The following is a 23,822-nucleotide window of genomic DNA, read 5'->3' as shown; positions in this document are numbered from 1 at the left end:
CTTTAATGGGCTAATATTTTAATGACAGGTGTTTGCAAGCATCAGCTGAACCCACGGTTACTTACCTGTAGAGTCACACAGTGGTCCACACCATACACATCTGCAATGGTACTCCTGCCATAAGAAGAGACAGACGATCTGTCTCCTCTGAGAATCATTGTGGCGTATAACTCTCTGGGGTGCTTCTGAAATCCACTTTCTGTCTCATATGTGCCACAGCTGATTCAGAGCTGCTCCTGTTACAAATGTCCATGTGTTTAAGATGCAGCTGGTGTTAAAAGAACTGATCCTAAATCAGGTGTGGAAATAAAATTGAGATTTGACTGACTTAGGGAGTAATGTGTCTCAGAGCAGGTGAAACGGGCCTAAGTGTACACTAAACCTTTTAGAGTCTGAAAGCTAGAAAGAGGATTTCAGTGCTATGTGTTAAAGTTTGCCCAGAGGAGGGTTCTGCATTGTGCAGGGGCCCGTATTAGGAATAAAAAGGTGCTAAAATGGAAATTGTGGTGTAAAATTATCTAGAATCAAGATTGAACACACAGAAGAACAGAGAGACCTAATGATTTCATTGATTTCCTTTTAGCCACGATTCATTTTTTTTCTTGTTTAATTCTTTTAAATGTACAAACATTTTCTGTCATGCATTTGGCAAAAAGGTTTTGTTGACTATGCATTTTACCTTTGAAATTGAAGTGCAACTCTGGCATCACTGGTGTATCTTTCATACTTCTTTGTGAGCTGTGGTGTGATCTTAAAATCTTTCATTACAGATTACGTTTCCAAACAACCCAAACATAGGGGTATCCCCATGTTTACCAACTTGACCGGAAAATATGATTTTCATGGTCAATTTTTCATTTATTTTAGTGAATATTCACATAGCACAGTGCACTTCTTACTACGCTGAAATTAATATGGTGTGCGGCTGAAAACTAGGGACCTCCTGGTTGGAGTTAGTATTATCATTCACTGAAAGCAATCTTTTCAAATGTTTTAAAATTGATCATCCGAGTCTAATATACAAAAAAACATCACGGGCCGCCAGTTGCCCATCCTTGCTCTTGCAACTTAATTTAAATAAGGAGACAGAGCTGTTTTATAAATAATCGCAACCAGGTAATATGCATTTACGTGACGAAGGCATAGCTAGAAAACTGTAGTAGCTGTAGTAACTAATGGCAATGACAGTAACTCGCGATTGAGCGGCCAAACCACTAGTTATTAGGTGTGTTCGACTTCAATCCGCGCTGCGCAGACTGATCGGTGTATGACATCAAAGTACAGCGAGAGCGATTTGAAAGCATAAGGAGCTGTCTGCTCTCTATAGCTCTCATGGTACTTCAGTGTCCTACAATGATCAGTCTGCGCAGCGCTGCTACAAGTCAAACAAAGCTCATATAGCGTTAGTGGAGGGGCCATGATCAGTGACTCCGGTGTGTCATCGAGACATAATTTCAGACCTGTCCAGACCCTGTTCAGTACTACACAGTTCCCTTTCAGTCGGTCACTCTCGACGTCATGTCGGAGGACTGACGAATTGGGATCTCGCTTAGAGGGACCAATCTACTTCGAGTGTAAACTAAACGAGCCAATGCACATTGGCATGCGATTATTGCATCCAGCTGCTGCTGATCACAGCGTGAGTATAAGTAGGCAGCAGATGCAGCGCATATTCAGCTTTTCGCTTCGGAGCCGAGCGATCTGCCCCGTGTCTTCACGTAAGTTGTGGAGGTACCCCTTGTTCCCTTGAGAGAACAGAGCATTCGCAGTCTCAACTACCTCGACGAAGCAGTCTCAGGATCAGTTGTGCGAACACAGGGATTTGGTGCTCTCACACCTCAGCCTGTTGGGCCTTTGGGTCAACTGGGGAAAGAGCAAACTCTCCCCGACGCAGAGGATCTCTTTTCCCGGTATGGAGGGGACTCGGTAAGAGCAGGATGGCGGTCCCACTGAAACAGTTTCAGAGGCTCCTGGGGCATATGGCAGCTACGGCAGCAGTCACGCCGCTGGGGCTGCTCCATATGAGACCGCTGCAGCACTGGCCCCATGGCCGAGTCCCGAGGTGGGCGTGGCAACGCGGCACCTTCCGGGTCCAAGTTACACCGGCCTGCCGCCAAACCTTCACCAAGTGGTCAGACCTTGCGTTCTTCCGGGCAGGAGTGCCCCTGGAATAGATCTCTAGGCATTCTGTGGTTTGCACGGATGCCTCAACCACCGGCTGGGGGGCCATGCTCTCTGCTTATCCAATAGCTCAGATATGAACAGATTTCGAGAAAACTGTACACATGTAGGATTTTGATTGTATAATTGCCTATTTAACACAAAATTAATGAATTATAATTATCTTTATTGCCTCTTTTTTGCACATGCCATTTGTGCAGTCTCTGCACTTTTCAATGACCTGTTTTTTCAAGGAATTAATAAAATAGTGTAGGTGAGTTAAGTTGCTTTCTCAAGGCCAGAAAGAAGGACTGGGAACGTCTTCTTCTCGTCATCAGTAAGGGATTCAACCCAATAAACACCTGGCATGGGTCCTTTATTCTCTGTGTCACTCAGTTTATCACAAGATGTCTGGAGTATATCAGTTATTAGTTTGAAGAACATCTTTGTTTATCCTGTGGTATGGCATTGTTGTATAAGTTTGGCACACTGTATTGATCTCTTTTTTTCTTCTCACAGGCAGGGATGATCAGAACTGAGCAGGAGGAGTTTTTCATTGAGCCAGTGGAAACGGGACATCATGTGATTGAGCAGGAGGAAGAGGATGGTGGCCGTTCTCACATTGTGTACCGTTCTGCTGCCGTGAAGAAGCCTCCTGTTAGCCCACTAGCAGCAGATTTCCACTCCAAAGGTTAGTCCTGTTCAGCAGCTGTTCAGTGTTTATGTTAACCTGCATATTTTGCCTGTACATGCTAAACAATTCCCCTGCGTGTAAAGAAAAAATCCCTCTTGTGTTATGTAGTTATACCATTGTTGCGCTGTCTAATATTTCAGCTTTTCTAAAGCATTTTGATTCAAAAGCATTTAATTTCGAATCTAGCAGTTTTGAAGTGCGTTTGCAAAATAGTTGCACTGACATTTACTGTCAGTGTGGTTATAACTAATTGTTCATGTGGTGGACAAGCATTGTTAACCCAAAGAGTCAAAGGAGGCCTCTGGTCAGCTTGGGTTTCAGTGTTTGGATCTTCGTCCCCTGACTGCCCAGCTGAGTCCAACATCATGCGTTATATTGTTTGTAATATAGTGCCCCGTTGAAGAAAGAGAGTGTTGTCTACCTGTAATTGTGAGTCATGTAATTGAACAGAAATTTGGGTTGTGAATCGGTTATGAGACAGCCACTCAGTAAAATGTACCGTATTGTTTAAACAGTTTTGTGTAAAAGGTGTTTATTTGACCAAAAATAACTTCCAATATACATGGAACACAACTGGGTATGATATGAGATTTTGACCTTATTTATGTGATATGTGATAACCCCTAATAATGACAGTGAATAATTTAAAGAGAAATCAAATGACTTTTTTTCAGATAAAAGGCTTAATGCACTATGAACACAAACTTTCAGAGCTCAAAATTTCCTCCCTCTTATGTTCTTAATGGCGAATTTGAGTTTTAGGTAGCTTTTGATTATTTAAACATGCTGTCGATTGAAGGCTTACAAGTGACATTTTGCAGCTCTGCCAAGCAGCTGTTGAGATGTTGTTAGCACCATTTGGTCATGTACCTATTCAGGAGGTAGAAAATCGATTCAAAACCATGCGGCATGTCAGTACATCTGTTGTGTAAAGCCCTCTGAAACTGACTATTGGCACTTTAAAATGTTTTTGTTTTAAGGATATGTTTAATGAAAAAATTTGCAAGTGGTAATGGTCCAAGTAGTCTAAGCAATCATATGTGTCATATGTTTATTTATTTATTTATTTTTTAAATTTTCAACATTCTGTACAGCTTTTATACTCCTATTTGTGGGACTTGGTTGTGTTGAAAAACAGATAAAAGTCATGCTTCATTTCAGGCAGAAATCAACATGCACAGCCAGCAAGTTTTAGCAAGATTAAAAAAAAAAAAAAAAAAAACTACAACAACAACATTTGGTTCCATTTCTTGTCAGAGGAGTGGCAGCCATATGGGAAAAAATAACTGTTGCACATGCAAATAAACAATTATGCAGTTAATAACTGGTTTGTCTTCCTAACAAACCATTTACAGTAGCTGTTCACTAAAAACATTAAAATTAAAAGGGACAGATAAATAAAATGAAAATAAATAATTGTCTGGTCCTCACTTCCTGGCTATGAATTAATGAAGTATGAATTAATTAGTGCTTCAAATATTGCACTGTTAAGATGTTTTTTTGTCTGTGTGTGTGTGTGAAAAATAATAAATATTTTATTTTTATTAATATATTTATATATTCCAAGATGTTATATTGTAATCCTGTTTAAATAGTTTTTGGAAACAATTTACAATGATGTTCCATTTGTTAACATTAGTTAACCACATTAGGTAACATAAACTAACAATGAAAAATATTCTAAAGCGTTTATGTTGATTCCAACACTTACTAATACATTATTTAAAATCAAAAGTTGTTTCTATTAATGTTATTTAATGGACCTGAGCTAACATGAACTGACAATGAGCAGTTGTATTTTATTAACTAACATGAACAAAAATGAATAAATACTATAACAAATGTATTGCTTATTGTTAATGTTAGTTAATGCATTAAATAACGTTAACAAATGGAACCTTATTGCAAAGTGCTATCAAGTTTTGTTTTAACAAAAATGAAAAAAAAAAAAAGATTGCCTATGTTTTATGTCCAATTGATCACCTAAAGGTCAATCAATCGTGACCTTTAGCACTAGAGGTGTTGACGTAACGGTCCTCTGGTATGAGGGGCATCATAACTTTCAGTAGTTGCTGCATTGTGTAGCTGTGCATTGAACGGGTCCTGGACTGTACGGTGAATATGGGGGATTATGAAGGTCTATTCTGAGGTCTATACACCAGAGCCGCCAATAATAAAGGAATAAAAGCAGCTGTGGAGAGGAAAAATGAGTTTCCATAAGAGTGCATCGCAGAAGGATCTGGAAGGAGACAGATCTTAGCAAAGTGTAGACTGGTAGTTAATGCTTTGTCATTGACACCTGCTTCTCAACTGATTCCACTTCTGGAGTGTTATGGTGTGTGTGTGTGTGTTTGCATACTTTTCTTTCTGTGTAACACCCTGCTATGATAATATTATCCATACTGAGCCACACACCCTGTTGTATATGCATTTAATACATGCATCTCTGCACACATTTACAAAGTAGTCTCTCTGTTGCTTGGTGAGCTGCAGTGTGCGCCTATGAAGCGCTAGGGTCTGGATGGCATGGGAAGCGATGCTTGGGAGGTGGTCGTGCTGCACTCTGCTGTGAAAAAGTTTTTCATGGCCAGACGGTCATGTGACGCAAAGACAACATACAGTAACTGAGTTGTGTTCCTGCTATGCTGCATTTCACCTTCCCAGATTTCATACCAAGTGCTATACAACATCAGCTTAAAGGCGCAGTAGGAGATCTTGGAAAATGCACCCTCCCTGCAATCGCTGCCCAAAGCCACGTCCCTGAACGCATATACGCTCACAGACCAGAATACCAGAGACAACATTACTACAATAGGCTACATCAGCAGTTCCCAATTCCAGTCCTTGCACTGGATGTGAAGACATGTGTGTGTGAGTGTGATGTGTGTGAAGACGCTGTGCAGCACAAATCCGTGAATGAATGTTCTGAAGTGAAGTAAACTTCAACGGATTTCCCCCGCTCAGAGAGTAGGGAGCAATGAACACTGTGGAGGGACCATATAGATCGGAACACAGGTCATGCACGTAGCTCACTTCTAACGAGCTGGTTATCTGAATCGGGTGTGTTAACTAAGCAAGACATGCAAAATATGCAGAGCTGGGGGGCGCGAGGACAGGAATTGGGAACCGCTGGGCTACATCATGTGTCATTCACCAGTGAGAAAACTTTAAAAGTACTACAATACCAGCTTATACCAACGCGCTGATGACGTATCCTCTCTGCGTGAACCGGGTGTGCAGAGTTATGCTAATACATACGTTGACAGACAGGTAGGAAAGCCAATTAAAACGCTCGGACCGAGCGTTTTGATTGGATGAACATATCTTGGTCCTACGCCTTTCACAAAATATATAAATACAGATAAATACATTTAGACCACTTAACTTAATGATTGCTATCGTGATGTGAAGAGACTTTCAACCAGCTTAATAATAAAATGTTTCTGAAGATAATCACCTATTGCACCTTTAATGGTTGTTCTTGAGGTGAACAGTTTGTTACAATTTAATGTCTACCATAGTATAATTTGTTGAACATGAGCGTTATGTAAATCATGAATCAAACTGTGAGACATGAGACCTGAAACATTTCTTTCATGGTGATTTATTGCAACAAGAACTGGGTGACTTATTGAGAATTTACTATATGTTCATAATGATTTTGCTGGTTCTATAAAATTATGCAGCATTGTGAATATTGAGATTTCATTTAGGTTTTAAAAAAAGTGTCATTACATTAGTTTTGCATGCTGCTGTATTTTTTTTAATGATGATAATGTTTTGATTAGTAGAGAATGGGAGGCCACGGAGTCCTAATTTCATAGATATGATTAAAATCCTGTGCAACGGATTTATATAGTTTAAATTACTTTTCTATTTTCTAAGAGAATAAAATTGGTTTCACATAAACATATTTATTTTTAATTAAATCAAAACCAATTCATGAACTTAATTAAAAACAGTTCATTTAGATGTTACCACAGAAAGCATATTTAGGTTTATTTATTTGATGCACCAATACTGAATTTTGCTGCCGATACCGATAGCCGATTATTCAGAATGATATCTGCAATACCGATGCCGTTACCGATTTTGATTTTCTTAAGGAAAAAAAAACTCTCCTAACCAATGCTGTTAACTACACAGGGAGCCCTATCATTTGGCACATTACTATAATATTAAAGGTTAAAATTAAAGGGATAGTTCACCCAAAAATTAAAATTCTGTCATTATTTACTCACACTCATGTCATGTCACCCTCCCATAGACAGCAAGGGTCCTAACACGATCAAGGCCCAGAAACATAGCAAGGACATCGGTAAAATAATCCATGTGACATCAGGGGTTCAACCGTAATTTTACAAAGCTACGAGAATACTTTTTGAGCTCAAAAGAAAAAAAAAAGATTTATTCAACAACGCGTCTCCTCCGCATCACCCTAGCGCCATTTTGGAGCATATCCACTGAACGTAAATTGCATATGCTGTTTTGTGTCAGCTGCGCCACGTGTATAAGCTGTTTATGTCGTTTACACTTTGATTTGTACGAAAAAAATTTATCCGCGTGGCGCAGCTGACACAAAACAGCATACGCAATTTATGTTCAAAATGGCGCTAGGGTGACGCAGAGGAGACAAAATGTTGAATAAAGTTTAAAATTACGGTTGAACCCCTGATGTCACATGGATTATTTTACCGATGTCCTTGCTATGTTTCTGGGCCTTGATCATGTTAGGACCCTTGCTGTCTATGGGAGGGTCAGAGAGCTCTCAGATTCCATCAAAAATATCTTAATTTGTGTTCCGAAGATGAACAGAGGTCTTACAGGTTTGTAACAACATGAGGGTGAGTAATTAATGAATACATTTTCATTTTTGTGTGAACTATCCCTTTAACAACAGATATATTATATTAAACTGCTATTTATTTTCAGATAGTATAATTACACTCAAGTAAAAATGTCTGTTTACAACTCATTTGCACATAGTCTTCATAAATACATGTCTTCATGCCAGATTTATTTAAATATACATATATAATTATAAGTAAAAAAGCTCAATTTTAGTGTTGTTTTATAGCTAACTAATGAACTGTGAACATTGGATAACTTTGCTGAGGTAAATGCTACATTAAATGACACTGTTCACAATCTGTTTTATTGGCATCTTTCTGCAGTTGAAACACTGATTGAGCGATTACATTAGACATGATACATTTTGGTAAGCTATGCTGTATCTTTCAACATAACCTCTGATGTTCATTCATGTTTATTTTACGCTGTAACTCTTTAAAGTGAAAGAGACTCACGCTCCGCGCTGCTGCTTGATCTGAGGTGCTACAGCAATCTGTCACGACACATTTAAAAGCGTCAAAATGACATTCATTGTTTGAATTTCATGATAGAATGTACAGGATTTGAAAGCGGAGACTTTGTTTCTTATCATAAGTAAGAAAGCACAAAGCTCTTTGTGATTATTGGATGGGAGGTGCGTTACAAATAATGTTTGGTGTAGAGAAAACCTGCGGATCTGGCAACCCTGGCTTGAACTACGGGTGATTCATAGGGTCAAATAGAGCCTGCTTTAATGTCGCTATTTTTAACTGTTAATGCATTATTGTCATGTTAATTTTGACAGCCCTAAATTCAACAGAGAGATTTTCTTTACACACAGTATTAGTTGCAGTCGGACACTTTTTTCCGCCGTCTGTTAATTGACAAGATATAATCGGACTCGGCCCTGATCCGATGCTTTTATCGGCCGATACCGATTATTGGCCTATACATTGGTTCATTTAAAATATATATCTTATGAATGAAGAATGCTCAGAGTTTGTCTTAATTCAGATGGTAGAAGATTCCAGATTTTTAAATAGTGTATTGTTATGAATTATCTTTTTTTTTAACTTAAGACAATATTTAATATACATACATGTATTTTTTCCTAAAGTTGAAAATATTGTAATGTTTTTAGCTATATCACCCAACTATAATAGAGGCACTTTGTTTCCAAAAATCTGAGTCTATGTGGATTTCATGTCCCTTCCATTCTCTTCTTTATCAAGAGAATATTTTTTGTTCAGTGGACTGATACATGCACAGACAGATGGACCCCCATGAGACGTATCCTACAATGCATCACCTGCTTCGACTGCTGCCTCACCCTCAGGATGTTCTTCAACCAAATACAGTTTGTCTGAATAATAGTTTAACTCTGTTTGGGTCACTGATAGATGGTTCATTTGGTATACAAGAAGTAGACAGCTGTCGAGAGGTTTTCATTTTACACAGTGTCTGTTTTTCTGTCCTGTTTTGTTGATTTTGTCTGGAAAAATAGGTTGCAAGTGAAGCATCCAACAAATTAGTGTAGTAGCACTTAATTGTCACATTGTTATTCTGTCCATATTGGCAAATCCCCTCTGAGATGATGTGCACCACCCACATGAACAGGCTAAAATAGTGACTCACTAAATCTCATGTGTCATACTTGGCAAGTTGTGTTCATTGTTTCTTATGCTGTTTTATTATTTAAAAGCAATTTCCATATCACTATTTCCATTGCAAAAAAGGGGAAGAATAAAGAATGTTTTGAAAGGGGTCATATGATGCGATTTAAATTTTTCCTTTCTCATTGAAGTGTTACAAGCTCTTGGTGCATAAAGAAGATCTGTAAAGTTGCAAAGACTAAAGTCTCAAATCCAAAGAGATATTCTTTATAAAAGTTACGAATTAACCACGCCTACCTTAAACGGCTCGTTCTAACACGCCCCCACATGTCCACGTCATGATGTGGGAAGATTTGCATAATGCCGCCCAAATGTTCACGCAAAGAAAGAAGGCGTAACTTTTATTCTCGAATACATCAACTTTGCGCTGTGGATCGCCGGATCGGCTTTCACCGTGGACGAAGCGGAGTTCAGCCTGGGGTCGTCACATGTGGTTGTCGCAAGTCCGCTGGACGCTCCTTCGTCGAATCCGTCGGCCACGCCGTTCTCAAGCCTGCCCACCACTGCTCACTCTAGCCCGCCGTGTGTTTCATTGTGAAAGCGAAACTACTTGGTTTGGTCTTCCAAAAGAGGACACGACTAGAAATCAGTGGTTAAGTTGTATTTACAACACTGTTCAAGAACAGTTTAACCCAAATATTCATTTGTGTGCAGCACATTTTATGGAGGACTGTTTCCTGATCCTGGAAGAGTAGACTACAATGCCGGCTGTTCTGACTCACAGACTGTAAGTACGTTTTCATTTAAAGGATTTGCCACTGATGATTCAAACGGTAGTGTTGAGCAGTGTAGAGTAGGGCTTGTTTGTCATTTTTCCGAGCACAAATGTAGACATGTTTTTATGTTTACGCGGCGCGATGCAACGCAATGTGTAAACAGACAGTATAAGTCATTATAATCCGTAATTATGTCCCCACTGGATGCAACAAATGCCTCGTTTGTAATGGGCTTTATTGGTTTTGTCTCGTTGCTCCGGCCGAACAGGGCATCACAGTATGGTAAGGGTCGTAACATTTCCGTCACACTCTTGAGGTATTCGGCCAATTACAACACACTGGATAGCTAGCCAATCACAGCACACCTCGCTCTTCAGACCGATGAGCTTTGTAAAAATCGACACGTTTCAGAAAGGCGGGAGAAACAATAAAGTACAGTATGTGGAAAATAATGTGTTTTTTGAACTTTAAACAGCATAAACACATTTCATTACACCAAATACACAAAATAATGTTATTTTTAGCAACATCATATGACCCCTTTGAATGTCACACAGGATTTTAATAAATTGCACTCTTAATAACAATATTCCAACATCTATTTTGCTATCCGCTGAATATCATTATCTTATTTTTAAAACATGCAGTAAAGAACTTAATTTTTTTAAAATTATTTTAATTATTTATCGCCACAAAACAGGACCAGACAAATTTCTTTCCACAACCTTCAGGTGATGTCACCTCACAAAGGCACCATTAGATCATTACTGGAATGATCCCTCCAGAATAACTTTAGTGTCTTGAAGGAATTGAACCAGCAACCTTCCAGCTACCAGTCCAGAGTCATAACTACTATACCAAATCTCCTGCTGAATCAGTTTAACTGGCCTTTCCCCCATTGTGACTGTTTTTCAAGCAAACCTGCAGGCCAAATAAGCAGCCATTTAATCCTGGTTCTAAAGTGCAGCCTCCTACACAGTGACTGTCCAGGCCCATTACATCATGTCTTTGGACCTAACCCTAACCCTAACCCTAATAGCACACATAATGAACAGAAGTGAGGAAAGTAAACTGAAAAAACAAAATCCTGTATTTTTTATATTTTTTTTATATTACCCAATGGGTCACTGAGAGGTCAGTACTGTCCGTCCCCTCCAGAATAACTTTAGTGTCTTGAAGGAATTGAACCAGCAACCTTCCAGCTACCAGTCCAGAGTCATAACTACTATACCAAATCTCCTGCTGAATCAGTTTAACTGGCCTTTCCCCCATTGTGACTGTTTTTCAAGCAAACCTGCAGGCCAAATAAGCAGCCATTTAATCCTGGTTCTAAAGTGCAGCCTCCTACACAGAACAACAGAAGTGAGGAAAGTAAACTGAAAAAACAAAATCCTGTATTTTTTATATTTTTTTTATATTACCCAATGGGTCACTGAGAGGTCAGTACTGTCCGTAATTTTTACTCTATATGCATTTATTGTTTTAAATGTGTTGTGGCAGAATTTGCTGTATTAAGCATTAATGAAGTGTGGCGGAAATGCTTAGGGTGGAATGGTCACACATACGCACAATCACACAACCAATTTAAATGTTATCTGTCTCACTCAGTTAATAGTTGTAGACTGTCACACATGCACAGATGGCATCCTGCAAAACTCACTGGAAGAGAGAAAGCAGCTCCTCAATAAGTAGGATGGTACTTCTTGATTTTACAGTATGTGTGTAAGGCTCTTTTTGGCCACAAAACATTTTCCTATTTGCAAACCTATCAGATGGTTTCAAAAGTGTTTTTATGTCCCATCCTGACAGATCTTGGTTTCTGTAACATTCTTCAGAATTTCTGCTTCTGTACTCTACGTGTAAAATAAAGTCATACAGGTTTGGAATGTAAATGATGGTGGAAATGTGAGTTTCACAGTTTTACCAAGCTGTACCACAGATGTGCAAAAGGTTGTTTTCAACATAGGCTCTCATGCACCTGTTGAATGCATGAGTCTTCATTCTGGGTTTGTCCCTGTCTCCCTCCTATCTGTAGAAACTCACAAAAGTATACATTTTCACTTCAGCAGAGCTGCTGGATTTCATTTGTCACGAACAGGAACTGTGAGGACACACATATGGCCTTTGAACTGTGTCCATGTAAAGCAAAAATGTTTGGGTTGGACCATCGAGAAGAGGCTATTTAACTGGAATTTTTTCGTATAGCTACACCCAGACTAGAACTTGATCAGTCTTCACCCAGAAGGAATACTGAAACACAAAAGAAGAATTTTTGAAGAATCATTACGGCATGTAATATCACATGTCTCATACACACACAGACACCCACACAAACTTTATTATTATTATTATTATTATTATATTTATTTCCTTATTTATTTTTTATTTTGTGGTCCATAACTTTTCCAGGGTTGTTTTTCTCCCTTTCTCCACAGGTGGTCAGCCGGTATTCATAGCTACACCTATATAATTATTTCAATCTTGCCATTTCCATCTGTATGTTCTTTGAACTGGACAGATTACAGGGCAGCACCAAAGCCAGTTTTAGTGGTCTTTTATTACATCTGTTCTGAAAGGCTTAATATTACAAAATAATAACACACCCAGTATTCCCAGAGACTGACCCAATGGACTTGAACACTAGAGGAAGCAGCTGGTTGTAGGAACACTTCCTTCACTGAAACTCTATAATTTCCTCACACACTCTCTCTTTGTGTCTCCTTTTCTGTTTCTCTGTCTCTTGCTTACTTTTATGTTCCGTTCATTTGTAACACTTGGAAAGGGGACATATTGATTATCAAAACAAAGTGCTTTATTCCTTTTGCAGCTTGAGCACTGAGTTGTTGCAGTGAATAGGGTGTACCTGCTTAATTTATGCTGCTAAATTCCTATATAAAAGAACATGTTTAAGAAATATAAACATGTATAATATGATGACATTTGATGCTATCTGAATACCAAAAGGCATGGAAACGCCAGGTTTAAAAGGGTTTTTTTGTTTTGAAATACAAGCAGCCAGTATTGTACAATGACTTTTTTTAAGTTCCCTGTCACAGTTTGATATGCCTGCTTTTTTCCAGAAAGTACTTGGCATAACATAAGTACGCTGAGCTCTTTTACTTTCTCTCCCTTTATTGCCCTACACAATATTATCATTTAGTTTTCACATCCTCACAGTTTAAGCTACAACAAAGCCTATTCTTGTGCAGTTTATCACCGTATAAACCAAAATAACCTCCACTGCACTCAAAATAACTGTTGCTCGGGAGCCATGTGCTGTCAGATGCTTGAGATAATTCATAAGACTGTTTCATGTGAGAGTGATTCACCTCAGAGTGCCGTTCTCTGTAGGTCTGTTATTGAGCCATCACTCTCAGTGCCACACCACTATCATTACTGGGAGGGGGGCAGTGAGGGAAATAGCAGGGTGTGTATCCACCTGAGCATTTGGGATACACATTACGAAACTGGTAATTCCATCCACGATGTCTGTAAGCAGTACACATGAATGCACATGTAGACACCAGTGCTGTCAATTTAATTAAAATGTAATTTAGTTAATTAATTTATACAAAACATAATTTGATAAAGTAATTAACTGATCTGTATGTAAGTTTCATAATAAGGACTCTGTTAGCTAAAAATTAGCACAGTGTGCATACATTTTAAATTGTGATCATTTATGGTCTAAAACGTAGTTCCTTTCAGTGTTCTAAGGAATTAGCTCCCCATGTTGTTGCTTTAAAAAAGGAGGAAATACAAAACGTGGAAAAGTTGGTATGATGGCATACATATCTAATAACAATTTTGTAACCATATTAATATTAATGTTTAATTGTAGAAATAATGGCTATCTTTCATTGTGTGTTTTTCTTGTATAACAGAAAAGATATTTGAGAAGTTTGAAATTCCTCATATGGAGATTTTCTAAGCAACTATTGCTTGTATGTGATTAATTGTGAATTATTTGATTATTTATTTAGTTTATCATATAAATTAATTGGCTAAAAAAATTATTTAACTGACAGCCGCAGTACAGAAGCACAATAATACAATATTTTTAACTGTTTTTACCTTTTGATAATCATTTATAGAACCATCTGCTTTTTATTGCTGCACTTTTTGTTCTTTTGTTTTTTAAACTAATGAATGGGAAATAATTGAGCGTAACAATACAAAATGTCTCAGACTTTCTGTTTTTGTTGGAAAATTGTGAACAAAGTTACCATGGTCATTGCAGGCGAATTGGGTAATGATAAGCAACTGTTCAGAATTAGCCACATGGCGACATGTTTTTTGGATGATTTTTCCCACCAGCCTGGTTTAAAACCAGCGCTGATATGATTCTCAACATGTTTTGACAGTTTTTGTTTTGAGCCCTTGTCCACACTGCATTTCGTTATGTGATGCATATGTCATGTTTTTCATTAAAGTTCCACTCCAGAGTTGCCGGGAACATGGCTACTTTAATAAGATGTTCACATGCCCTTAATTAGAGATACTCTGGGGGTAATTGAATGCCCAAATGACACCTCTGGCCTATTAGAATTCATTAATGTGTTGTGATTAGCATTCACAGCGCTCCCCGGAGGCATTTGAGGAGAGATCATTTTGAAGCAGGAGGTCTTGATCACACAACTACTGCAAAGTCTTGATTATAAGGGTCAAAACGGCACCACAATCCCTTTGAAACCCATTAACCACTGTTTTTTAAAGCAGACATAATGTTTATAATCTCCCGACTGTATGGTATTATCCGCTCTATGCGCGTGTGTGCTCCGCTCAGTCGCTCGCGGCACATGTGAGTGCTCCATTCATATACCGTTCATGCTCATCGCACTAAAACTAGACTAAATGTCATCAGTTTTCGTCGACTAAAACTAGACTAAATGTCATCAGTTTTCGTCGACTAAAACTAGACTAAATTGCTCAGACTTTTAGTCGACTAAATCTTGACTAGACTAAAAAGAGTATGAACGTGACTAAAACTAATAAAAACTAAAATGACAGTTTCACACAAAGACTAGACCACTGAAACATTTCTCAAAATATAAGAAAGTCATACAGGTTTGGAAGAATATGAAGGTGAGTAAATGATGAAAATGTTTTGGGCAAACTATCCATTTAATATTTGCTGTGAACCCTGTTTTCTCAGGCAATAATATATCGTCCATTTGATAGTTTTGTCCTTTTGAAATTTTCTGCATTCTTTTAAGTGTTTGGATAAAACAGAGGCTCTTTCAAGAACAAAACTGATTGATTTCTGCAGAGAGTATTGATGATGGTCTAATTAGAGTGTTGACACAAACATTTGTGCTCATTAGGGAAAGCAATATAATCACAAAATGATTGCAGCATCAGACATCAAATAGAACTACCAAATTAAGACAAGTGTGATCTTGCCAGCATTTGTCCGCATTAAATGTTGGCGCTGATTTTTATCATTCTATCAAGTCCTTTCTTTATTTTCATTATTTTTATTCACTTTCATAGTAAGCATGACTAAAACTAAAATTAAAACAGGCTGCCAAAAACAACACTACTCCCGACACTGTATAATTATATACAGTCAAGTTTTTAGATGATGGTTTGAACTGGGGTGGTTCAGAGTGGTTTCCTCAGTTCCAGATGGTTTACTCTGTGTGATGATGGAGAATGTTAGTTTTGAGCATGAGTGGTTTGTTTATTTGGCAGAGGGGAAGGGTTTGATGTTGATAGTTGCTCATGAAAAGCATGTAAATGGTTTTGAATGTGTAGCTGGCAGCTGAAACGTCCAATAATGTTCTAGTGGCTTTGATTCATGGTGGCGTCTGGTGTGTCACTCCTCAATTTGGACAAATTTAGCATATTCATGTGCACCCATTAATCTACTATAAAAATGCCCTGCAACTTACACTCATATGCAAGTATTTTTCATTTATGTACAGTGTAGTGGAGTATAATTTATAATCAGAATAGTAATATGTGAACTATCATGTTAAGCAGGTCTGGTTGAACAGGGTACAAATGCAAACACTTAGCAGAGCATAAGGGAGAATCAAAATCAGTGATAGCAGTTTTCTTATTCACTTATCAGATTTAAAGACACTGACAGCCACTTGGAAGTTTATTTAGCAATAATGACCAACTGGCTGTACATTATACTGCTCATTACATTTATAATAAACATATTAATAAATAGACATGAAATACTGATTTGAATTTATGTGCGAAGAAAGATTTTCGAATGATATGACACATGAATCTGTCATGGAAAAATGCAACTGTATAATTGCCAATTATGCTATTCACTGGTCATTTTGCAAATAATATTTCATCACAGAATGCAGCGATCAACCAATCAGATTCAGGTATTCCACAGAGCTGTGAGCTTTAGAAACTTTACTTTACTATGAATTTCTTTTGCAGAACATAAAATAAGATATTTTGAAGTGTTTTGGCAACAAAACAAGTTTTGGTTAACATTGACATTAGACCACTGAGACATTTCTCAAAATATAAGAAAGTCATACAGGTTTGGAAGAATATGAAGGTGAGTAAATGATGAAAATGTTTTGGGCAAACTATCCATTTAATATTTGCTGTAAACCCTGTTTTCTCAGGCAATAATATATCGTCCATTTGATAGTTTTGTCCTTTTGAAATTTTCTGCATTCTTTTAAGTGTTTGGATAAAACAGAGGCTCTTTCAAGAACAAAACTGATTGATTTCTGCAGAGAGTATTGATGATGGTCTAATTAGAGTGTTGACACAAACATTTGTGCTCATTAGGGAAAGCAATATAATCACAAAATGATTGCAGCATCAGACATCAAATAGAACTACCAAATTAAGACAAGTGTGATCTTGCCAGCATTTGTCCGCATTAAATGTTGGCGCTGATTTCTATCATTCTATCAAGTCCTTTCTTTATTTTCATTATTTTTATTTACTTTCATAGTAAGCATGAAAAAAAGTGACCAAGTACATCATTTCAAAATGTCTTCTTTTGTGTTTCACAAAAGACAAAGCCAGTTTTGAAACAAGGTGAGTAAATGATGACAGAATTATTTACTCTAAAGTAAACCATGTGTTTATTGAACATTTTCTAATTACACATTGGCTCCTGTAGACTTGCTGAACATGCTATGTAAAGTTTCTGCTTGTTGTATTCTCTCAGAGCTTTGGATGCCTGCTTTTTCTCTGGGCTGTTGATTATATTATACAGTATGCTGCTCAATATCCACCCTGATCTCAGAGAATTGGTCAAACTAGTTAGCGATTCTGCAGTGTAGACATGAGTGTAAGAGAGAAAAATTGTCGAAAGTGATGTATGAATACATATACTATGGCTTTTAATCACTGTATATGTAGCTTTCACTTAAAAGAGTGGGCAAATGTGTATAATATAAGCCTGATTAAAAAGATGATCTCCAGTAATTATGAGGGAGCTGATTTTACTGTCCTTGAGGCATGGCTAATTGAATGAACACTTATCTGATTTTTCCCCTTCTTTTTTCCTGGTTTTACCACAGTCAATAGCCTGTGGGCCTGCTGACCCTTGGGAAACCATGCTGATCAAGTAGTGTTAGAAATTTGTGAAAGAATGTGAAAATATTTCAGTTTAATTTTGTATTTGCACTGCATTTATTGGAAAGCAAATTTCCAGGAAAATATGCATGCACTAATCTTCCATTGCACATGTGCTTAGCCTTCCTCTACTCTCTCCAATAGAATATACAGTGGGGAAAAAAAGTATTTAGTCAGCCACCAATTGTGCAAGTTCTCCCACTTAAAAAGGTGAGAGAGGCCTGTAATTTTCATCATAGGTATACCTCAACTATGAGAGACAAAATGAGAAAAAAAATCCAGAAAATCACATTGTAGGATTTTTAAAGAATTTATTTGCAAATTATGGTGGAAAATAAGTATTTGGTCAATAACAAAATTCCATCTCAATACTTTGTTATATACCCTTTGTTGGCAATGACAGAGGTCAAACGTTTTCTGTAAGTCTTCACAAGGTTTTCACACACTGTTGCTGGTATTTTGGCCCATTCCTCCATGCAGATCTCCTCTAGAGCAGTAATGTTTTGGGGCTGTCGCTGGGCAACACGGATTTTCAACTCCCTCCAAAGATTTTCTATGGGGTTGAGATCTGGAGACTGGCTAGGCCACTCCAGGACCTTGAAATGCTTCTTACGAAGCCACTCCTTCGTTGCCCGGGCGGTGTGTTTGGGATCATTGTCATGCTGAAAGACCCAGCCACGTTTCATCTTCAATGCCCTTGCTGATGGAAGGAGGTTTTCACTCAAAATCTCACGATACATGGCCCCATTCATTCTTTCGTTTACACGGATCAGTCGTCCTGGTCCCTTTGCAGAAAAACAGCCCCAAAGCAAGATGTTTCCACCCCCATGCTTCACAGTAGGTATGGTGTTCTTTGGATGCAACTCAGCATTCTTTCTCCTCCAAACACGACAAGTTGAGTTTTTACCAAAAAGTTCTATTTTGGTTTCATCTGACCATATGACATTCTCCCAATCCTCTTCTGGATCATCCAAATGCTCTCTAGCAAACTTTAGACGGGCCTGGACATGTACTGGCTTAAGCAGGGGGACACGTCTGTCACTGCAGGATTTGAGTCCCTGGCGGTGCAGTGTGTTACTGATGGTAGCCTTTGTTACTTTGGTCCCAGCTCTCTGCAGGTCATTCACTAGGTTCCCCCGTGTGGTTCTGGGATTTTTGCTCACAGTTCTTGTGATCATTTTGACCCCATGGGGTGAGATCTTGCGTGGAGCCCCATATCGAGGGAGATTATCAGTGGTCTTGTGTGTCTTCCATTTTCTAATAATTGCTCCCACAGTTGATTTCTTCACACCAAGCTGCTTACCTATTGCAGATTCAGTCTTCCCAGCCTGGTGCAGGTCTACAATTTTGTTTCTGGTGTCCTTTGACAGCTCTTTTGTCTTGGCCATGGTGGAGTTTGGAGTGTGACTGTTTGAGGTTGTGGACAGGTGTCTTTTATACTGATAATGAGTTCAAACAGATGCCATTAATACAGGTAACGAGTGGAGGACAGAGGAGGCTCTTAAAGAAGAAGTTACAGGTCTGTGAGGGCCAGAAATCTTGCTTGTTTGTAGGTGACCAAATACTTATTTTACCGAGGAATTTACCAATTAATTCTTTAAAAATCCTACAATGTGATTTTCTGGATTTTTTTTCTCATTTTGTCTCTCATAGTTGAGGTATACCTATGATGAAAATTACAGGCCTCTCTCATCTTTTTAAGTGGGAGAACTTGCACAATTGGTGGCTGACTAAATACTTTTTTGCCCCACTGTATGTCTTTGTACCATTAGGTTTATCCAGAGGGAGTGAAGCTAAATAAAAGCAGCCCAGGGTGGCCACACAGCAAATGGTTAAGGCAAAGAACCGACACCTCCACTGGCTTACAGAGTAATTGTGTGCTGTGAAACCGTAGGACTACCTAATACAGCCACACGCTTTTACTCAAGCGAATCTTACGCCTGCAGTACCCAAATCAATTTTACCCCATGCGATGGACATGATTTATTTCCACTAGTCTGAGCACATTGCTGTATTGACATTCTTTAGGTTTCATTATTGTGCAACTTGTAGGGATTTTTTAGGAAGAGGTAAGGAAATTACATGGAATTTCACCACTGTCATTCTTGATTTAAGGTAATATTCAATTGATTGATGAATTCTACATTCTACATACACTACCGTTCAAAAGTTTGGGTCTCTTTTACTCACCAAGGCTGCATTTATTTGATCAAGAAATAAACTAGAAATAGTAATAAAGTTAAATATTATTACAATTAAAAATAATATTTAGCAGAAGAAAGAAAACCATGCAAAAAATTTTTTCCACTCAGCCACACTCTCTTTTTTTACAGACCCAAAACAGACTTAAAAAATGCCTGTGATTGTGAATGTGATTTCCTCACTTTTTATGCTGATCGCAGACTCTACGACTGTCACAGAGACAGATTTGATTTCACAGCTATTTACACCTACTTAAGTAATATTTGTCAGGTTGTAAGGACATTTTGTGCATTTAAAATAAATAATGCATTTAAGCTTACAACACTTCAGAACCTTCAAAAAAATAAAAAAAACTCCCTCACTTTACTCAATCACTGGTTACTGAGTTCAGAATTTCATTTTACACTAAACCTTGTGCTCCTTTTCTTACTAGCATTGTTAGTCAGAAACAACTTTTTTTCTTTTTTTTTTGCAGCTGAGTATGTTTGCTTTTTCAGTTTTGTACAGGCAGAACAAGGACACAAACTTCACAATTTGTCAGTTTATTGTAGTATAATGTACTGATTGTCACAAAAGCAACATTAGCTCAATATCATGTTCCACTCATGTCGTGATTCTATGGATTTCTCTGTCATCCTGTTTGTGTGTGTATATTTGTACATTTTTAAATTTCAGACATCAATCACTGATAATCTCCCACCTGCAGAATCTCTGAAATGTCAGTTTTGATCACATGCATATGGAAAATGAGTTTTAATTTTGACTGAACAGTTCCTTTATATGTATTAAATGTCCGCTGTAATCAAAGCCGGTCATTACAATTTGCTCAGACCACCTTGACCAAACGAAGTAACCAGTGTTATATTCCCTTTGGAAGTTTTTATTCTCTGTTGTAGCTTTGCAAAAACAGAAAGACGCCCTGAAGTTGTCAGTTGCTAGAAGAGAGTAATGGGGCATAATAGACACCTCACCTCACTATATCAGTGTTATGAAGAGAAAAGAGAGACGGCTGTCTCCTTTAAGTGTTTTTGGCAGCTTAACTGATAGTAATGAAACATAACAGCCTGCCATAATAACTGTCACTATTACTTAGTGGGCCACTGAAGGGAATAAAAAAAGGCTCAGACTGAAACTCCAATCTGTGCTGTACTCTATACTTGCAGATATGACATAATTCTGTCTAAGGTTGTCTGTGTGCGAGGGAAAGAAGTCAAACTTTGACATGATAATAGCTTAGTAATGCAAGCCTGTTGTACCATGTCTGTAAGCTAATGCTTTGGGAATGGTAGAAAACTAGGTAGAATGATTGATATATATATATATATATATATAAATAATTTTAATAATATAAATTTAATATAGAAGTATAAATTTATATTTATTATTGTAAATATATTAGAAATACATTAGAAATTTTCCCTTCCGAAAAGACTAGCATGGCTGTTTTTTTTGGACATTTTTCCTCTGGTGCCCTGCTGGCTTTTTAACTTGCTTAAGCGGTTATGTTATGCTTGTGAACATCTTGGCAGGCTTGGCTAGCATGGAAAATTATTATGGTCTTTCAAAAGCATTATTAGAAAGAAAAAACGATAACCCCACAGACAACAGGTTCATTCAGATGTTCACTTTACTTCTAATCATCTCACTCTCGTAAACCTATATTCTATAGCTGTCACGTCTTCTGGACTGATTCTGAACCTTTGAATACTGAATACTGAGGAAATCCCCAATCCCAGATACTGCTTTGAGCAACAGCACTGCTTTCCTCTCCATCCTGCTGTTGTTGCTTGTGCCAAAGCGATAATTAGAATGCATCTAGTCTTTTGGGTGAAGTTGTGTGTGGTAAACAAGTCAGTAAGTAAATGTTACTTTGAATGCTGAATAAATGCTGCTTTCGTAAATACCGCTTTTTAGGAATAACAAGTGACTGCAGTATTTTAAGTCTAGAAGTCTGGATGATTACACGTTTTGTTTTGAACAACAGTGATGACTTGGTAATAATCTGATGTAAACATACAGCTTGTGCAGATGGGGTGTCACAATGACTCCTTCAAAAAGTGCAGTTTTGGCATCTTTTTTGGCGTGTGTCTGCACTCCTGAGGAGCCCTGCCCTTGTAGTGCTGCCTCATGCGCCAAACCTCTGCCCAGTGACTTTGAGCCTGCTGGGCAATAGACCGCTGTGCCTGGCATCAAATATGGCTGAGATGTGACTTCCAGGAATTTGCAACAGTTTCTGCTCACTGCACATTCTGTACATTGTAAATCAGAGATATCTGTCTATCTCTTGTTCTATAAATCGATCGTTCTATTTGTCCACAAGTAAGACTTTATTAACTACATAAACACTTAAACTAGTCTAACATACTACATAAACACTTAAACTAGTCTAACATACACATACACACAGTTGGTATAGGAAAAGGGTTAAAGCTTAAGCAGTAAAGAGGTGAGAAATAAAGCATGAAGTTATGGAACCATTTGATATTCAGCAGATTTACAGCCTGAAGGAAACATCAGATTCTTAGTTCAAACGCACCTTTGTAAAAAGGTACAAGTGATACTTAATGTATCAATTAATAAAACTAAGTTTGATACTTGCATGTCTTGTCTGTCTGACAGAGATTCCTGATGCAATCTGAAGGCTCAAGTTGACCTTTGCTGAAGTTGGTTGATGGAAAAGAACCAGTTTGAGTCAGATTATCTTGGTGAATGGAAAGTCAAGGCCCGAGGCCTGGCACAAACTTAGGGTGTCTTTAGCAGCGTTGTAGCTCACATCTTCTCGGAACCTAACAGAACCACCGACTTGGGGGCAGGTCACTGATGTGATCAGTGACCCGCCTCTAGTCGGTGGTTCTGTTAGGTTCTGAGAAGATGTGAGCCACAATGCTGCTAAAGACACCCTAAGTTTGTGCCAGGCCTCGGGCCTTGACTTTCCATTCACCGGGATTCTCTGACTCAAACTGGTTCTTTTTCATCAACCAACTTCAGCAAAAATCAACTTGAGTCTTCAGATTGCATCATGCCTCTCTTTCAGACAGACAAGACTTGCAAGTATCAAACTTAATGTATCAATTAATAAGACTAAGTTTGATACTTGCACGTCTTGTCTGTCTGACAGAGATTCCTGATGCAATCTGAAGGCTCAAGTTGACCTTTGCTGAAGTTGGTTGATGGAAAAGAACCAGTTTGAGTCAGATTATCTTGGTGAATGGAAAGTCAAGGCCCGAGGCCTGGCACAAACTTAGGGTGTCTTTAGCAGCGTTGTAGCTCACATCTTCTCGGAACCTAACAGAACCACCGACTTGAGGGCAGGTCACTGATGTGAGGCCTTTAAGGTCTGAGAAGATTCACACCTCTCAAGATGGGCTTGTCCAATGAGAAAGGCTGAAATCCCAAGCGGGAGTTTGGAAATACTGGGGAGTTTTATGACACTTTGTGTGGAAGCATGGTAATTTGCATATGGAACTTGAATCGAAATTACTAAAGATTCTCAGGACACTAATATATTGCCTATGTACCAACATATAATATACACTCTCGTTTAGATCATCAGAAGACGAATTCATAGATACTAAACATGGTAGGATTACATATAGGTAAGATTACAGGAACGAGTGGTTCATCATAAGCCTGCATAAAACAGTATACAATATAAAAGACAATATACAAGGACAGTAACAACATACACAATGACCTGAAGGATATGTGTGTTCATTCAAAGAAAGGTTTTCCTATTAATTAATTAGAGAAGAGTCCATTTTTACTGTGCATTGGGTTTTTCCTATAGAATATGTAGTGAGTGTCTCTACCCACATTCCTTTGGGCAATAAAACCAGTGATATCAGCGTTGGTTGCCATGGTGACCAGGGGCCTGGTGTCTTTCTGAGGTGTTAAGACGCACCATATGTTTATTGGGTGAGGGGTCTGTGACGATTTGTTAATCTAATGAATAACTGATTTGTTAAATCAAATGAAAAA

At 38.2% G+C, this 23,822-nt stretch overlaps 1 protein-coding gene across 1 annotated transcript in view; it reads left to right on the top strand.

Moving 5' to 3' along the window:
* The window catches only part of LOC107594866 (A disintegrin and metalloproteinase with thrombospondin motifs 2-like), a 182,363-nt gene that overhangs the window by 82,885 nt on the left and 75,656 nt on the right, over positions 1–23,822 (top strand). Inside the window, exon 3 of the mRNA XM_016285071.1 lies at positions 2,680–2,851. Coding sequence (XP_016140557.1) covers positions 2,680–2,851 — 172 coding nt within the window. The remainder of the gene's footprint in view (positions 1–2,679; positions 2,852–23,822) is intronic.

Source organism: Sinocyclocheilus grahami, unplaced genomic scaffold (assembly GCF_001515645.1).
Source record: "Sinocyclocheilus grahami isolate Dianchi unplaced genomic scaffold, SAMN03320097.WGS_v1.1 scaffold192.1, whole genome shotgun sequence".
Taxonomy (NCBI): Eukaryota; Metazoa; Chordata; class Actinopteri; order Cypriniformes; family Cyprinidae; genus Sinocyclocheilus; species Sinocyclocheilus grahami.
The sequence above is the reverse complement of the archived record's forward strand: the minus strand, read 5'-3'. Positions and strand labels throughout refer to the sequence as shown.